Source organism: Ovis canadensis, chromosome 5, assembly GCF_042477335.2.
Source record: "Ovis canadensis isolate MfBH-ARS-UI-01 breed Bighorn chromosome 5, ARS-UI_OviCan_v2, whole genome shotgun sequence".
In the NCBI taxonomy this organism is placed as follows: domain Eukaryota; kingdom Metazoa; phylum Chordata; class Mammalia; order Artiodactyla; family Bovidae; genus Ovis; species Ovis canadensis.
Genome location: NC_091249.1, coordinates 37,802,972 through 37,818,616, shown reverse-complemented (window position 1 = coordinate 37,818,616; position 15,645 = coordinate 37,802,972). Strand labels below are relative to the sequence as shown.

Sequence of the window (15,645 nt, the reverse complement as noted above, 5' to 3'; positions counted from 1 at the left end):
ACCAAAAGAAAAAGGTGAAGCAACAGCACTAAGTTCCTGTGACCCAGATGTCCTTCTTGTGTGCTGTGTCTTATTTATTTAAATGCATGAAGGGAGGCGTGTCCCATAAATGCCTCCAAAGCAAATAATATAAAAAATTTGGTGACAGCTCAATTGAGAGACATCCACGTAAAAGTTGTAGACTCCCTTCTCCTTTTCTATGCCTAGTAATTATAACTGGGAAGGAACAAACATGAAATCGAAAGAAATAAAACTTGAAAAAAAAGAAGGAAGAAAATGAGTCTAAATAAAAAACTGCTAAAAAAATATGGATGAATATCAAAATAAGTCCCCCCAAATAGCTAGAAAATGTTTAGAAAAATAATTTCCCATGGTTCAAAAACTTGTAATATTATTGTTTAAAAATAAGAGCCCAAAGGAAAGTGCAAGAAAGGCATGAATCAACAAAAGGAGTTGAAAAGTAGCCATGCTCAACCCAAAGGAGAATAATATAAGAGAAAAATGAAAATGTTACAGAGCTAAACATCACATTGAAAGACTTAAAAATAAATAAGACTGTAAACACTACTAGGGAGCAAGATGGATGGGATTAAGAAGTCACACAAACAATATAAAGAATAAGCAAATACTAATATAAAATAAATGAAAAAGATAAAATGAAAACATAGACAATGATCTGACATGTGCTTAATTTGTGTTCCTACAGAAAAAAAAAAAAAAACCCTCAAAATGAAAAAAACTACTTGAAACCTAATAGAAGAAAACTTCCTGAAAATAAAGATTTGAATGTTTAGCAAAAAGAGCACATATTTCAGGGATGGAATATATGGTCCAGAATGATTATCAGAAAATATTTTCTGGTGAAATTACTGAATATAAATTGAAGAACCATAAGCAGATGCTAAGGCAGAAAAAGCAAAAGATGTACGAAGTAGAGGGTGAAGATGGGAAATGGCTCAGGCATCTTTCAAAATGAAAACATCACACCTAGTTCCCCCCAAAAGGGAAAGTAATGTTTTCAGCTAAGAATGCTAGTTTAAGGAAGTTATCCTGCAAGTCCAAATGCAACAAAGTAGCATCCTCAAACTTTCAAGAAATCAGAGAATGTAATTCCTATGTACTTACAGGAGTATACTACTGCTTTATATTCACTGAATGAAAAATTCTGGTGAACATGAAGATAAAGCAGGCTTTAGAAATGAAGGAACCACCTTCTATTAAAAGGTTTGATTGAATCCATTTAAATGTAGAAGATTTAAAACTCTGAATTACATTTGTAGATGGAATGGAAATGTAAATCCTGACAACACAGAAATATTCATAACTAACAAAAATGGGAATTGGGTGAGAAGAAAGAAGAAGGTTATAAGTGCTAATTATCTTCATCTTTCATGGTGGTAAATCCATAGATACAAAAAGTAAACTATGAGATTTGGTAAAAAGGCTTCTTTCCTTCACATTGTATAAACATTTCTGCTGTCTTAAAGTAAGTATCTTTTGAGCTTTCCTGGTGGCTCAGACAGTAAAGAATCTGTAAAGGAAGACATGGTTAGCAACTGAGAGCCTGCTCACAGCTTGGTGGAGGATGCTGACCTCTGGGTCTCTGGAGCTGAGACTGGAGCAGCCCCTTGCCTTCAGGCTCTGGCTGTCGCTCGCCTGCCTCTCTGCCTCCGGCAGGGCGGAGGGGCCTGCACGCAGCCGGCTTGCTCTCCTTTGGTGTTCGCTCAATCCTTTGTGAGTGAGCGGCCGGGCTGTGAGTTAGAGCCTTGTTCAAGTCAAGTTCTCTCTCTCTCTTTTCTCTCTCTGGCAATCCCACAGTTTGGGCTGCTATCTCACATTAGCTCCCTCAGATTGTCCTCAGGGCATTCAGGCCTGGTCCTTACCCTGAGAACTGATAATGACACCCACGCCTCCCTGTCCAGCCCCTGCTCGCTGGTGGCAGATGCGAGTGTCTGGGCTACTTCTCTGCTGGGAGTTGCGGTTAGGCGCCTATTCTGTGGGCTTTTCCCCCCCTTTCCTCTCGGTTACGTTGCCCTCTGAGATTCCAAAACTCCCCACAGACCCGCCTGTGAGAGGGTTTCCTGCTGTTTGGGAACTTCTCCTTCACGACTCCCTCCCCAGGCCGGGTCTCCAGCCCTAACTCTTCTGTCTCTCTCTTTGTCTTTCATATTTCGTCCTTCCTCCTTTTAAAGAGAATGGGCTGCCTTTCTGGGCGCCTGGTGTCCTCCGCCAGCGTTCAGAAGTGGTTTTGCGGAAGTTGCTCAGCATCCAGATGATCTTTTGATGAATTTGTGGGGGAGAAAGTGAACTCCCCACCCTATTCCTCCACTGTTTCGGGACCCTCCCTCACAAATGATTATTTTTAAAATATAACTCTGTGAACCAATCAGAACTATGCTGTTGCACCTAGAAATATGTATTCATAATGGCCCAACTCTATATAATACTACATGTTACTATATATAAATATATATTTATAACAGATGGGAAGTTTATATTTGTGTGTGTAGGATAAATGAGCTTGTAATGTACAGGTTTAGGCAACGTGGTATAATGTTGAGGCCAAACATCCCAAATTAGAATCACTGTACCTAGGGACTTAATTCTAGCTCTGCTTTCTCACTTTGACAAGTCACTTTCTCTGGATTCAAAGTATACTCATGTATTAATAGAGGAAATAATTTTTGGGTTCCCTTTCCAACTTCTGAATTTACAAATTTGAATATGCAGAAGCATACAGGTGTGGGAACTCTAAGGGCCAGTGTGCACAGCCACAAAGATGAGTGCCATACAGTTCTGGGGACCCATTTGCCTAGACAGTTACAAATGAGACCCCCTGTAGCTGTGTTCTAGACATGCATACCTCTTCCTATATCTGTATGTATACATTCAGGAGATATTAAAATGTGGCATCTACTTTTTATTTGTGTTGTTATAACATAACCATTTTTGTAGCCTTGTAGGATCTCTTGAAGGTAAAGAAAAAAAAGTAGAAATCCTTATAGCTGAGACTTAATACTCTGATCCTGGCTACTTCTAGAAGATGCTATGATATGTTTAAATTTCATTTGTATTATAAAATTACTTGATTTCTGACCATCAAGTCCTCTGTATCCAATAAGGAGTGCACTGACAGTGATTTGATGCAGAATGAATTTACTCATGAATGTGGTTGCTAAATTAATCTCAAAGAAATAAAGTTAAAGCTGATATTAACAGTTGCTGGGCAAAGTTTTCAAGATAGAAAGCATGTTAAAACAGGTAAAACAGGAGGGAGAAACATGGGTCGTAAACAGAGTTCTATTCTTGTTTGCCCAAAATGACAAATGCAGTTCTGGAGTTTCTGGAATCTTTCTTCTTAACAGTTATTAGGAAGTGGCCAGTCTCTGGTTATGCCAATTAAAGACCAAAACCACCAAGATGCAAGCTTGCATTGTAACAAGAATCTTTATGTCTAGAGTAACTATATATTTTGCTTTGCTGTCTCTTTCATTGGTCCCCATCTTAAAACAGGATAATATTAACTTCTACCTCATACTGTGTTTAATGATTAAACTAAAAGCTCTATGCACAGTGACCAGAAAACAGTAAGTACTCAGTTACTATTAGTTGCTGTCATTTGTATTTCATTGAAATTCATTAGCTCATTTGAATTGTGATTGTGGTCACATGTTGGTTATCCAGATAGTGGTGTTTAGTCTTTGATAGCAAATAGTATTATTACACTTAGCTCATTGATCTTATCCATCTTTTCTCCTTTGTTCTATGTTTGTTCATTTCTTTCCTCTTCCTCACGCTCCTCCTCCTTCTCTCTTGCTCTCTTTTATTTGTCCATCCTAGGTTTTGTTTTTACTTAGTTTACTGTGTGCTGGTTCAGCTTAATAAGATTGCTTGTTTAACTGATTGGGAAAACCTCAGTTTTCTTATGTATGACATGAGGGAGTTGGATTGAACCAACCTGCAGTTCTCTCCCAGGGTCAGATTTTGAGGCTCTGTGAATCTGCATGATATGGTAACATGAATGTCACAGGAGCAGAGGAGAAGGAAGTATGGCGAGTCAAGGAGAGATGTCCAACTAGCTTGTTTTCTGGTGTGACAGTGAGTGAGTGAAAGTCGCTCAGTCGTGTCCGACTCTTTGCGACCCCATGGACTCTACAGTCCATGGAATTCTCCAGGCAAGACTACTGGAGTGGGTCGCCTTTCTCTTCTCCAGGGGATCTTCCCAACCCAGGGATCAAACCAGGGTCTCCTGCATTGCAGGCGGATTCTTTACCAGTTGAGCCACCAGGGAAGCCCTCTGGTGTGTTCCAAAAAATTCCCATCTTACACAATAGAGTGCAGAAGTGCTGGGGGTTAGTTTAAAGACATTAAGGTGAAAGACTGGGGAAAAGGCCTAGGTAAATGACAAAAACAGTACTTTTAAAGCATCAAATCCCTTCTCAGAGGATGATAAGTTAAAATATACAGCAAAATCCTTGCATTCACATAGTATCTATTTTGTTGTTGTTTAGTCACCAAGTTGTGTCCGACTCTTTTTGCAACCCTATGGACTATAGCCTGCCAGGCTGCCCTGTCCATGGGATTTTCCCAGGCAAGAATACTAGAGTGAGTTGCCATTTCCTTCTCCAGAGGATCTTACCATTTACATTTTAGTTCTATTAAAATTTCCATTTCAAAGGATGTTTTGAAAGATTGCAAAAAAGAGAAGGCAACAAAGTGGTCCTGTTAACTGTAGTTAGCAAAGTATGTGATTTAGTGCACAGATTGCTTCCTGGTATTCATTCAAGATTAAAACTAGTAAAACTTTTCTAAGGTAATATGCAAAATAAAAGAAGTGCAAGTGAATGCCAGTACAGGAGTGCTGGTTAATAACAACTTCACTTTTGATTTTGAAATATTCATTTAATTTTTTTTTACCAGGAAAGCTTACTTGTTTTTAGTAAATCCACATTCTAATCCTGTATTTCAGTTGTTCTTATTGTTGTTCAGTTGCTCAGTAATGACCGACTCTTTGCCACCCCATGGACTGCAGCATGCCAGGCTTCCCTGTCTTTCACTATCTCCTGGAGCTTGCTCAAACTCATGTCCATTGAGTTGGTGATGCCACTGAACCATCTCATCCTCTGTCATCCCTTTCTTCTGCTTTCAATCTTTCCCAGCATCAGGGTTTAAAGTTCAGTCAATTGAAACAAACGGTATTTCAACTGACTGAACTTTAAATCTCCTACCAGTGGATGTTACTGCACAAATAAATTACTAAATTTCGTTTTTGTTTAATTTTGCTTTTGCAGCTTTTTTTCACTTTTCACTTGATAAAGTATGATTTTCAGAAAGATGAACCCATTAGAGATGAGCAGGGCTGGTGCTGTGATGTGAAAAAAGGTAAGATTATTGTATTGGAAGATGCCTCTTCAGGTAAATTTTCTGAATTTCTCTTTAATTACTGAATTTAGAAAAGAAAGAGTGGTTATTTCTGATATGTATTTGGATTTTTAGTGCAAGTTGAATGGTTTAATTGTTAAAAGTTAGAGGCCCCATGTGGGTCACTCAGATGGTAATTATAAAAATTTTCAAGTGATTACTGTTGGGCTTAAAGTTTTCTTAATCCACCACTCCTACAGTTGCATATGTCTAATGTCCTGTGTCATCAAGATATAACAATGAATGGCAGTTTATGATTCTATGTACAGAGGAAAGTGAGACAGTCTTGGATTTAAATCTGGGCTCTCACACTTAGAAACTGTCCAACTTTGGGCAAATCACTTAACCCATCAAAGTCTCATTTTCTTTATATGTGGGGTAGCAGTGACAATATTTTTTCATTAGGTTGCTGTTGACAGCTAAATGAGATGATGTTTGCAGAGCCCCGTGGAAGGCCTGGCATGTAGCTTGTTACCTCCCTCCCTTTCTCTTCCTCATCCAGTTCCTCCTTCTCCAAGCTAGTCTTTCTTATAGTTTTGGATTAGAAAATTTTTAATCAAAGCAAATGCCCCAATTAACTAGCAGCTACATATAATCAAGGTAGAAAATTAAATGTAGAGATGTGCCCTTAAAATTGGTTTGAGATCCAGTCTGAGACAATCAGGCCAAAGTTACTTTTTATTGCCTCATAATGTTTCAACTGCATTTCAGAAGATGACTTCAAATATGGAGATAAAGTTCATAGACCTGTTCCCTGCCTCCCCTCTGCCCCCATACTACCTGAAAGATTGGACAAAAAGATGAGCCTTATCTATTAAAAAGCAAATACTCCAATCCTCTGAATTTCAAGTCTAAGAGCGTTTATCAAATGTTTCTTTCTAATTCAACTCCATAGACAGTGTCTAAGGGAAAAGTCATTTCTAAGGAGATTGAAAAGACCTTTGTTTATCCCCACTTTTCTAGTGTGTTTTTTTTATTATATTTATCATAATATATAATATTGGAACTTGGATCCCCAAACTGCTTATGAAATCTCAGGGTTTTTCAGAAGCAGATTGTCCCCAAATATCCACTTTATAATTTTGCAATTCTTGAAAAGGATTGCTCAGTTTTTTTCCCATTAAAGCGTTGTGTCTTTCTCTGTGCTTTCACTGCAGTGAGGCATGGGTTTGATCGCTCCCTAGTCAGGGAACCAAGATCCCACATGCCACGCATGTGGCCCCTCCAAAACAAAATCATTGTGTCTTTCATAAATTATTCCTAAGAGGGAAAGATAAGAATACACTGTAACCTTTTTAAGCATTTGCAATAATTAATTTGTCAGGTAAATAACTATCACCTGTGTCCTGAAGAAGAAAAAGAAAAAATATAAAATTTAAGGAAAATATAAGAGGCTTAGAAACTTCTGAGATGTATATAGGAAATGTGGATTGATGGAATAAGCAAGGGAGGAGAACCTTTGGAGTCAGATGAAAGTGAAAGTAAAAGTCGCTCAGTCATATCGCATGGATTTTACAATCCATGGAATTCTGCAGGCCAGAATACTGGAGTGGGTAGCCTGTCCCTTCTCCAGGGGATCTTCCCAACCCAGGAACAGAACCCAGGTCTCCCGCATTGCAGGTGGATTTTTTACCACCTGAGCCACCAGGGAAGCCCAAGGATACTGGAGTGGGTAGCCTATCCCTTCTCCAGCGGATCTTCCCAACCCAGCAATCGAACTGGGGTCTCCTGCATTGCAGGTGGATTCTTTACCAACTGAGGTGTCAGGGATGCCCTGGAGTCAGAAGGAGGCAGGCATGGAGTCAGATGGAGGTGGTTAAAAAAAAACTCCAACATTTGGCAACTATGTAAAAGTGAAAGTCACTCGGTCATGTCCAGCTCTTTGGGACTCCATGAACTATACAGTCCATGGAATTCTCCAGGCCAGAATACTGGAGTGGGTAGCCTTTCCCTTCTCCAGGGGATATTCCCAACCCAGGGATCTAACCCAGGTCTCCCACATTGCAGGTGGATTTTTTACCAGCTGACCCACAAGGGAAGCCCAAGAATACTGGAGTGGGTAGCCTATCCCTTCTCCAGCAGATCTTCCCAACCCAGAAATCGAACCAGGGTCTCCTGCATTGCAGGGGGATTCTTTACCAACTGAGCTATTTTTTCCCCCTCAGTTTCTTCACCTGTAAAATGAAGAAAATAACAGGGCCTGACTCAGTAGGTTTCTGATGAGACTGAGATGGAATACATACGTAAAGTGCTCGGAATAGTGACTGGTACCCAGAAAGTGCTCCTAAAGTGTAGCAGTGGCAGTGATGATGATGATGGCATTGGTGATGACAGCGACAGTGGGGGGTCTCTGCTGAAGCGGGGCAGGCGAGTTTTGGCAAATGGCTTGTGTGCCCTGGGAACCCTCAATGTCCAGAAGGAGCGGGAGCAGTAAGAGTTGGAAAGAGTGTTAAAATAACACAAACTACTTTAGAGTTTGCTGGAATATAGCCTCACCAGACTCATCACACAGATGTTAACTGTCTTCACAGGGGCCAAAATAAGTCATCGGCCTTGAAATCTTCTGGGGAAGCGATTGCTGGTCCCCTTTGTCTTCTACTATTAGAAGTAGTTTTTTTTAACCTTGCTGACTGCTGAGCAATATCTTGATTAATTTGAATATACCTGATTAAAATTATTTGAAATGATGTGTCTAAATGTAAGTAAAACCAAAAAATTTCATGGCTTATCTCCTATTGAGGATTTCCAGAGGAATAAAGATTTTCTTAAACTTTTAATAATGTATCAATTAAATAAAATCTAATATTATACAGAAAGATCATAGAGACTTGAATTTGAGTTCGAGGCGCCTTCCTTTCTATCTGTTGAACTTTACTAATATACTTCACTCTTTTGGGCCTTAGCACCTTCACTGTGAAATAGGGGTTATATTGATCAACTTCAAAGAATCTCTCTGAAAAAGTAATGACAGTTGCATTTCTCATGGGGCTTGCTCCATAGTAAGTGCCCAATAAATAAATATTGCCACCATCATAATCTTATTTAAAATTATCATTTTAGTTGTTATTTATATTATGGCCATTATTATTGGTGTTAGAATCTATGTAATCCAAAAACATAGCCATTAGTGTATCCACTCAGGATGTAAAATAAATTTAAAATTACTTTTTTTACATTCTCTTTCCTTTTTGTTAGCTTTTGCAGAGTTACTTATACTTTGGTAGTCTGTAAAAGGGTATGCTAGACGTAGGCATCCAGAGTAATTGATGTTAAATATAATAAAAATAAGTTCAGAGGAAAGAAGGATAAGCTACACTGGAGGTATTGGTCAGATGTAACAAGGTATACACATAGTGTGTGTAATAATAGTTTTAATCAAATCATTGAAAATGCCTGTCTCTCTCAGGGGAACCCGGACTTCTCATTTCTCAAGTGAATGAAAAGAATCCCTTCTTTGGCTATGCTGGGAATAAGAAGCAGACAGAAAAGAAATTACTTTGTGATGTTTTTAAGAAGGGAGATGTTTACTTTAACACAGGAGATTTAATGGTCCAAGACCAGGAGAATTTCCTTTATTTTTGGGACCGGATTGGAGACACTTTCAGGTATGGAATAGCATTGGTTGCAAAGCTTGTTTTTCGATTGTGAACACTGCTCTGAGGGAGGCTCTGTGGAAACATTAAACACCACCTGCTCTCTACCTTCAGGGCACAGAGTGCTTTTATCTCAGTAATGGCTCCCCATTTAAAAATTCACTGCCCATCTGTTTCTAGATTGAAACATAAGTTAAATTTCGATGTCATTTTTATAATTATCTTAGTGAATCACTTGGATCACTTGGATCCAAATCAGTGACTTTTTTTTTTTTTAAATATGATACAGGCAGGCTGATGTGAAGTCTAAACTATAGGGTTAAAACAGAAAACAATTTAGTCAAATATTGTCTAATTCTTGACTTCATGGCAAAAATGAAGAAATAGCAAAATTTACCTTTCTTATATGTTTTTTTAATTCTTTATCTTAGGCTTATGAATTTATTTTCCTTTCTAATCAATGACTGTAGAACAGTGGAGGACCAGATTATAGACAGTCCAGAAACATCCTTTTTCCTCAGCTTCTTTATGTCATGTTAGAAGGACACCTTATGCAAAATCATTTTTAAAAAATATTCATTCGTATGCATTAAAAAGAGCCAAAGAGGTTAATCCCTAGAAAATAAAGAGGCGCAACAAACTGAAAGACACCTATCACTTTCCTTTCAGGTTTTCTATCATTATAGATAGAGAATGCTTTATACTTAACTGTTATTATCAATATATTACAAAGCAGAGAGATTTGTAGTTATTTTTATGACATTTAAAAAAAACTTTTTACAGTAAGCCATTTATACCAATAAGACAACAGATAAAGTAATTTTAACTGAAAAATAGATACTGATTTTGCTGACTTACAAAGTTCTTCTTTAGAAATGTCTTTCATTTTGAAAACTGCCATTATTTTTGGTAATTAGGTGCCTGCACAGAGACAAATGCAGGGCACTGAAACTTAAAACCGGGTGCCTCATTCTTAACATATAAGGGTACTAACTGGAACTTGTTTTTTGTGTAGGTGGAAAGGGGAAAATGTAGCAACCACAGAGGTTGGTGCTATCATTGGAATGCTGGATTTCATACAGGAAGCAAATGTCTATGGTGTGGTTGTGCCAGGTATGAATAGATTTCAGGTTTGGATGGGATTCTTAGAATGAAATGAAACTTTTCTTTCATTTGCAACAATCTTGCTAATTGAACATTTCATTTTTCACATATTAAGATGTCTTAGTTTGGGCTGGCAAAGTGATGTCATAACCCCAAGCTAGCAAACTTCACGGTCACACCTGGAGAATGGTACCAATTGCATTTTAGTGTATGCATGTATTTTTAAGCACATCTTTTGAAAACTATGGTCAAGTTATAGTGCTAGAAATAGTTACAGCTTTTCAGTGGCCTATTATTTTTCTCTTGATGAGAAAAATGACTAGAATTTGTACATACCACAATGTGTAATGACTAGATGACTAGAGCTTATACATACCACTAAACAGGAACATGTTCTAACTTAAATGTTTAATAACACTGACTTGTAGTTAAGTTGAATCTTTTTCAGAAATTATTTAAAAATCTGTTTGGCCTCAACTTTATAAATATGTATATTAGTATTGTCTCATGTTGGCGAAAATGGCAAAGAGAAATAACCAACTTGAAATCACAGTATAGCTATTCCCCTTCACCATGTTTTTGTGTTGTTTTTTTTTAAACAAATGACAGTATTTTCCAACTGATGTTTGCATGTGCAGGGGATACTGATGGTGGGGATGTTTGGATAAGGCAGCAAAAAAAAAAGTCTGTTTAATAGTCTCTGGGTCCTGGGGAAATGCTACAAGAGATTCCAAATCCCTGGGGAAAAAGATGGGATGTTAAGCAGTAAGCAATCTGTGGATTTAGTCATGGAAATATCAGTCTCTAGTTTCTTATTTTTTTCACTGATACTTAACATGACATTAAAAAAACTATTTGTCTTGAAAATGTTTCCTGTTAATATTTCATATTAATAGCAGTGGTATAAAATTAGGGGTAATTTATGGTGTTTTCTATTCCATCTATTTCATTTTTGTAGTGTAGGTAATTAAACATAGATTCTGCACTTTCTCTTTCCTAAATCATTTCTAGAGAGTAAATCATAAGCTCAAGGAAAGTCCCACTCATTCATGCTACTGTTGCAGTTATTAATGCAATAGATGTAATGTCTATATTTGTAACAGGGTATAATGAACAGGATTTTTTTTTAAATTCACCTACTACTTGTAAAACTAACTTTTTTACAAACTTTTTTTTCAGGTTATGAAGGAAAAGCAGGAATGGCTTCTATTACTTTAAAACCAAACAAGTCTTTAGACTTGGAAAAAGTTTATGAGCAAGTTGTTACATTTTTACCAGCTTACGCCCGTCCACAATTTTTAAGAATGCAGGTAATTTTACCTACCCCTAAAATTTAAGACCAGGAACTTATAAGACAGTTTAATTACAAAATAATACTTACAACTTAGACAATATGTTCATTTTGTTTTTATTAGAAAATTTCAAGAACAATGAAAAGCATTAGGATGCTAATTTATGCCATATTTGAAGCCTAATTACAGACAAAGCACAATAAAATGCTAGTCTTTGCCCTTGTCCTATTTGTTGCCCTCCTCCTCTTCAATGGGGATAAATGATGGTCCCTGTGATGGTGGCAAGACAAACCCACATCTTACACATGCCTTTGTGCTTTGTGAAGATATTTGATGCTGTATACCTAAAATTAGATTCCACCAGGCCGCCTCAGAGTATCTGCAGAATGTGTGTAGACCCTCAAGGCAATTGGATTTAAGCAATTTTGCTTTTAATTTTTATCCTCATTCTGTCGAGTCTCCCTCAGTGACTATATATCTTGGGGGAATTCTGAACTCATTTGTTTTGAGAGGTGTGTGTGTGTGTGTGTTAGCCGCTTACTCGTGTCCAGCTCTTTGTGACCCCATGGACTGTAGCCTACCAGGCTCCCCTGTCCATGGGATTCTCCAGGCAAGAATACTGGAGTGGGTTGCCATTTCCTTCTCCAGGGGATCTTCCTGACCCAGGGATCAAACCTGGGTCTCCTGCATTGCAGGCAGATTCTTTACCATCTGAGATATAGAGAAGTCCTTTGCGAGATATAGAGAAGATATAGAGGTGAGCCCTCTCTTATTAGGCTGCTGGAGAAAAGTCCAGTAAAAAGAAAGCAGATTTACTCAGCTACTAGGTAACTTGCATGCTCATTTATTCAGCCATTTATTCATATAATACTGTGCCTCAAAAATAATTTCCCAAAATTAGTCCTCAACATCTCTTAACATCAGTTCAGTCACTCAGTCGTATCTGACTTTGTGTGACCCCATGGACTGCAGCATGCCAGGCTTCTCTGTCCATCACCAACTCCTGGAGCCTACTCAAACTCATGTCCTTTGCATCAGTGATGCCATCCAACCATCTCACCCTCTGTCGTCCCCCTCTCCTCCCGTTTCAATCTTTCCCAGAATTAGGGTCTTTTCCAATGAGTTAGTTCTTCGCATCTGGTGGCCAAAGTATTGGAGTTTCAGCTTCAGCAACAGTCCTCCCCATGAACACCCAGGACTGATCTCCTTCAGGATAGACTAGTTGGATCTCCTTGCAGAGACTCTCAGGGGTCTTCTCCAGCACCACAGTTCAAAAGCATCAATTCTTTGCACTTGGCTTTCTTTATAGTCCAACTCTCACATCCATACATGACTACTGGCAAAACCATAGCCTTGACTAGACAGACCTTTGTTGGTAAAGTAATGTCTCTGGTTTTTAATAAGCTGTCTAGGTTGCTCAGAGCTTTTCTTCCAAGAAGCAAGCATCTTTTAATTTCATGGCTGCAGTCGCCATCTGTAGTGATTTTGGAGCCCCCCCCCCAAAATAAAGTCTGTCACTGTTTCCATTATTTCCCCATCTATTTGCCATGAAGTGATGGGACCAGATGCCATGATCTTAGTTTTCTGAATGTTGAGTTTTAAGCCAACTTTTTCACTCTCCTCTTTCACTTTCATCAAGAGGCTCTTCAGTTCTTCACTTTCTGCCATAAGGGTGGTGTCATCTGCGTATCTGAGGTTATTGATAGTTCTCCCAGCAATCTTGATTCCAGCTTCTGCTTCATCCAGCCTGGCATTTCACATGATGTACTCTGTATACAAGTTAAATAAGCAGCGTGACAATTATACAGCCTTGACGTACTCCTTTCCTGATTTGGAATCAGTCTGTTGTTTCATGTCCAGTTCTAACTGTTGCTTCTTGACCTGCATACAGGTTTCTCAGGAGGAGGTTCAGGTGGTCTTGTATTTCCGTCTCTTTAAGAATTTTCCACAGTTTGTTGTGATCCACACAATCAAAGGCTTTGGCGAAGTTAGCAATGCAAAAGTAGATGTTTTTCTGGAACTCTTGCTTTTTTGATGATCCAACAGATGTTGGCAATTTGATCTCTGGTTCCTCTGCCTTTTCTAAAACCAGCTTGAACATCTGGAAGTTCATGGTTCATGTACTATTGAAGTCTGGCTTGGAGAATTTTGAGCATTACTTTGCTAGCATGTGAAATGAATGCAATTGTGCAGTAGTTTGAGCATTGTTGGGCATTGCTCTTCTTTGGGAATGAAATGAAAACTGACCTTTTTGAGTCCTGTGGCCACTGCTGAGTTTTCCAGATTTGCTGGCATATTGAGTATAGTACTTTCACAACATCATTCTTTTAGGATTTGAAATAGTTCAACTATTTCTTATCTTAACATAATCATGTAGAATTTTTCTGGGTCATATCACTGTTAGATCCCTAATAGAGCAACAGCTGGCTTAATATTGTTTATTAAAATATTTGCTGAGAATTCGCTGTGGCCAAGTCACTGCTTGGCTATGTATCATCTAAACTCTCACAGGTACATCTCCATTGACATCATATTTTAAGACCTTTTACATGTATTATCTCAGATTATTTTTATAGCAATGCTCTGAAATGGTAAATATAGTCCAAAGTGCAAGTTGCTCAGTCATGTCCGACTCTTTGCGACCCATGGACTTTACAGTCTATGGAATTATCCAGTAATTATGAAAAAGAAGTAGCACATTTTTAATTGAAATTTTTGAAATAATTGTAGATTCACATGCATGTGTAAAAATCAATACAGAAAAATCATCTGTGCCTTTTACTTAGTTTCCTCTAATGGTACCATTTTTCACAATGATTATTGAATATTGACAATGATACAGTCCACTCATCTTATTAAAATTTCCTCTTGTACAAGTTTTTACTTGTACTCATTTGTGTGTATGTGTGTCTCATTCCATACATTTTTATAACCTTTATGGCTTGTATCAATTACCATAGTCAAGATGTGAACAATTCCACTGCCACAATGCTCCCTCTTGTTACCCTTTTATAACTCCACCCAGCTCTCTTCTGTCCCTCCCATCTTGCCCCAGAAGAATATATTTTAATGGAGTAGAAAGTTGATGGATCAAATAATATTTTAAACATGTACCTCCAAGGGCAACTTAAAATTCATGATCATTAATCAGAAGAAATATTTTGGCCACAAGACTCCTCCAAAGATTAAATCAGTCTTGTCAAATTTAGAAGATATTTTAGAATCATTAAACACCTAAAACTCATGATCCATGAGTGGTATGTTTATTATAGTATTTGCTATAATGTCATGCATAGTGCATGATAGTTGGCAGCACAATTATTTAATTAATTAATTAATTCATGATCTGATCTAAGTCATGCAAAAGTATAAGTTACTTCTGGCAAAATGAATAGGATGACCATCTTATTAAAAATTTGTTTAGCACATATTTTAAAAGGATCCTTTTGCCAATAAATTTACAAAAAAAATTTTTAATGTGATATTACTCAATATGGCCGAGATACAGTTAAACTGGTCCTTTCAGTCTGCTTGTGGAAGCACAAATTGCTATCATCACTCTAGAAAACAATTTGGTAAATGTGTGATCACACTCTTAGAATATGCATATATTTTGATTTTGTAATTTCAGTTCCAAAAATTTGCTCTTAGGACATAACTAAAGATGCACAAATGCTATGTATAAAATGTTATTCTTCACAGTAGTAAAATTTTTTTTCGGTTCTCTGTAAGTTCAAGAATAAGTGTAAGGTTAATTAGCATATTATAATTATGGAACTTATGAAACCATTAAATTGTGATATTTTGATGAAAATTACCTAATCTGGAGAAAAATACCTAGTATAATGTTTTTGTTATTTCTTTAAAAATGGCAGAACATCAAATTTTACATACTGAACTTCTAGTTTTCCAAAAGAGAAAAAATAATTTATGCTTCTACACAATTACATCTAGTTCTGTGATGACAGTGCAGGATAGGGGATGAGATTAGAGAAGAAAGTTCAAAGAGAAGTAGATTTAGTTGAATTAGCTCATAAGGATGTATAAAAATGGCCAAACTACTCATAGAACCTGTGAGTGATATGGAGCCTACATGTCATCTGACTTAAAACCAGGTTGTTTCTTTATGCCTGAAACTACCACACAGATCCTTTAAATTCCTTGTCTCCTTTAAGTTCCTTAAAGTGAAGATTCATAAGCTTTCTAGATCCATAGCACCTGTAGTGCCTTAGTAA

General features: G+C 37.6%; 1 protein-coding gene across 1 annotated transcript in view; it reads left to right on the top strand.

Annotated features, from left to right (window-relative positions):
* The window catches only part of SLC27A6 (solute carrier family 27 member 6), a 72,256-nt gene that overhangs the window by 52,288 nt on the left and 4,323 nt on the right, over positions 1 to 15,645 (top strand). Inside the window, exons 6-9 of the mRNA XM_069591634.1 lie at positions 5,292 to 5,382; positions 8,828 to 9,026; positions 10,030 to 10,127; positions 11,298 to 11,428. Coding sequence (XP_069447735.1) covers positions 5,292 to 5,382; positions 8,828 to 9,026; positions 10,030 to 10,127; positions 11,298 to 11,428 — 519 coding nt within the window. The remainder of the gene's footprint in view (positions 1 to 5,291; positions 5,383 to 8,827; positions 9,027 to 10,029; positions 10,128 to 11,297; positions 11,429 to 15,645) is intronic.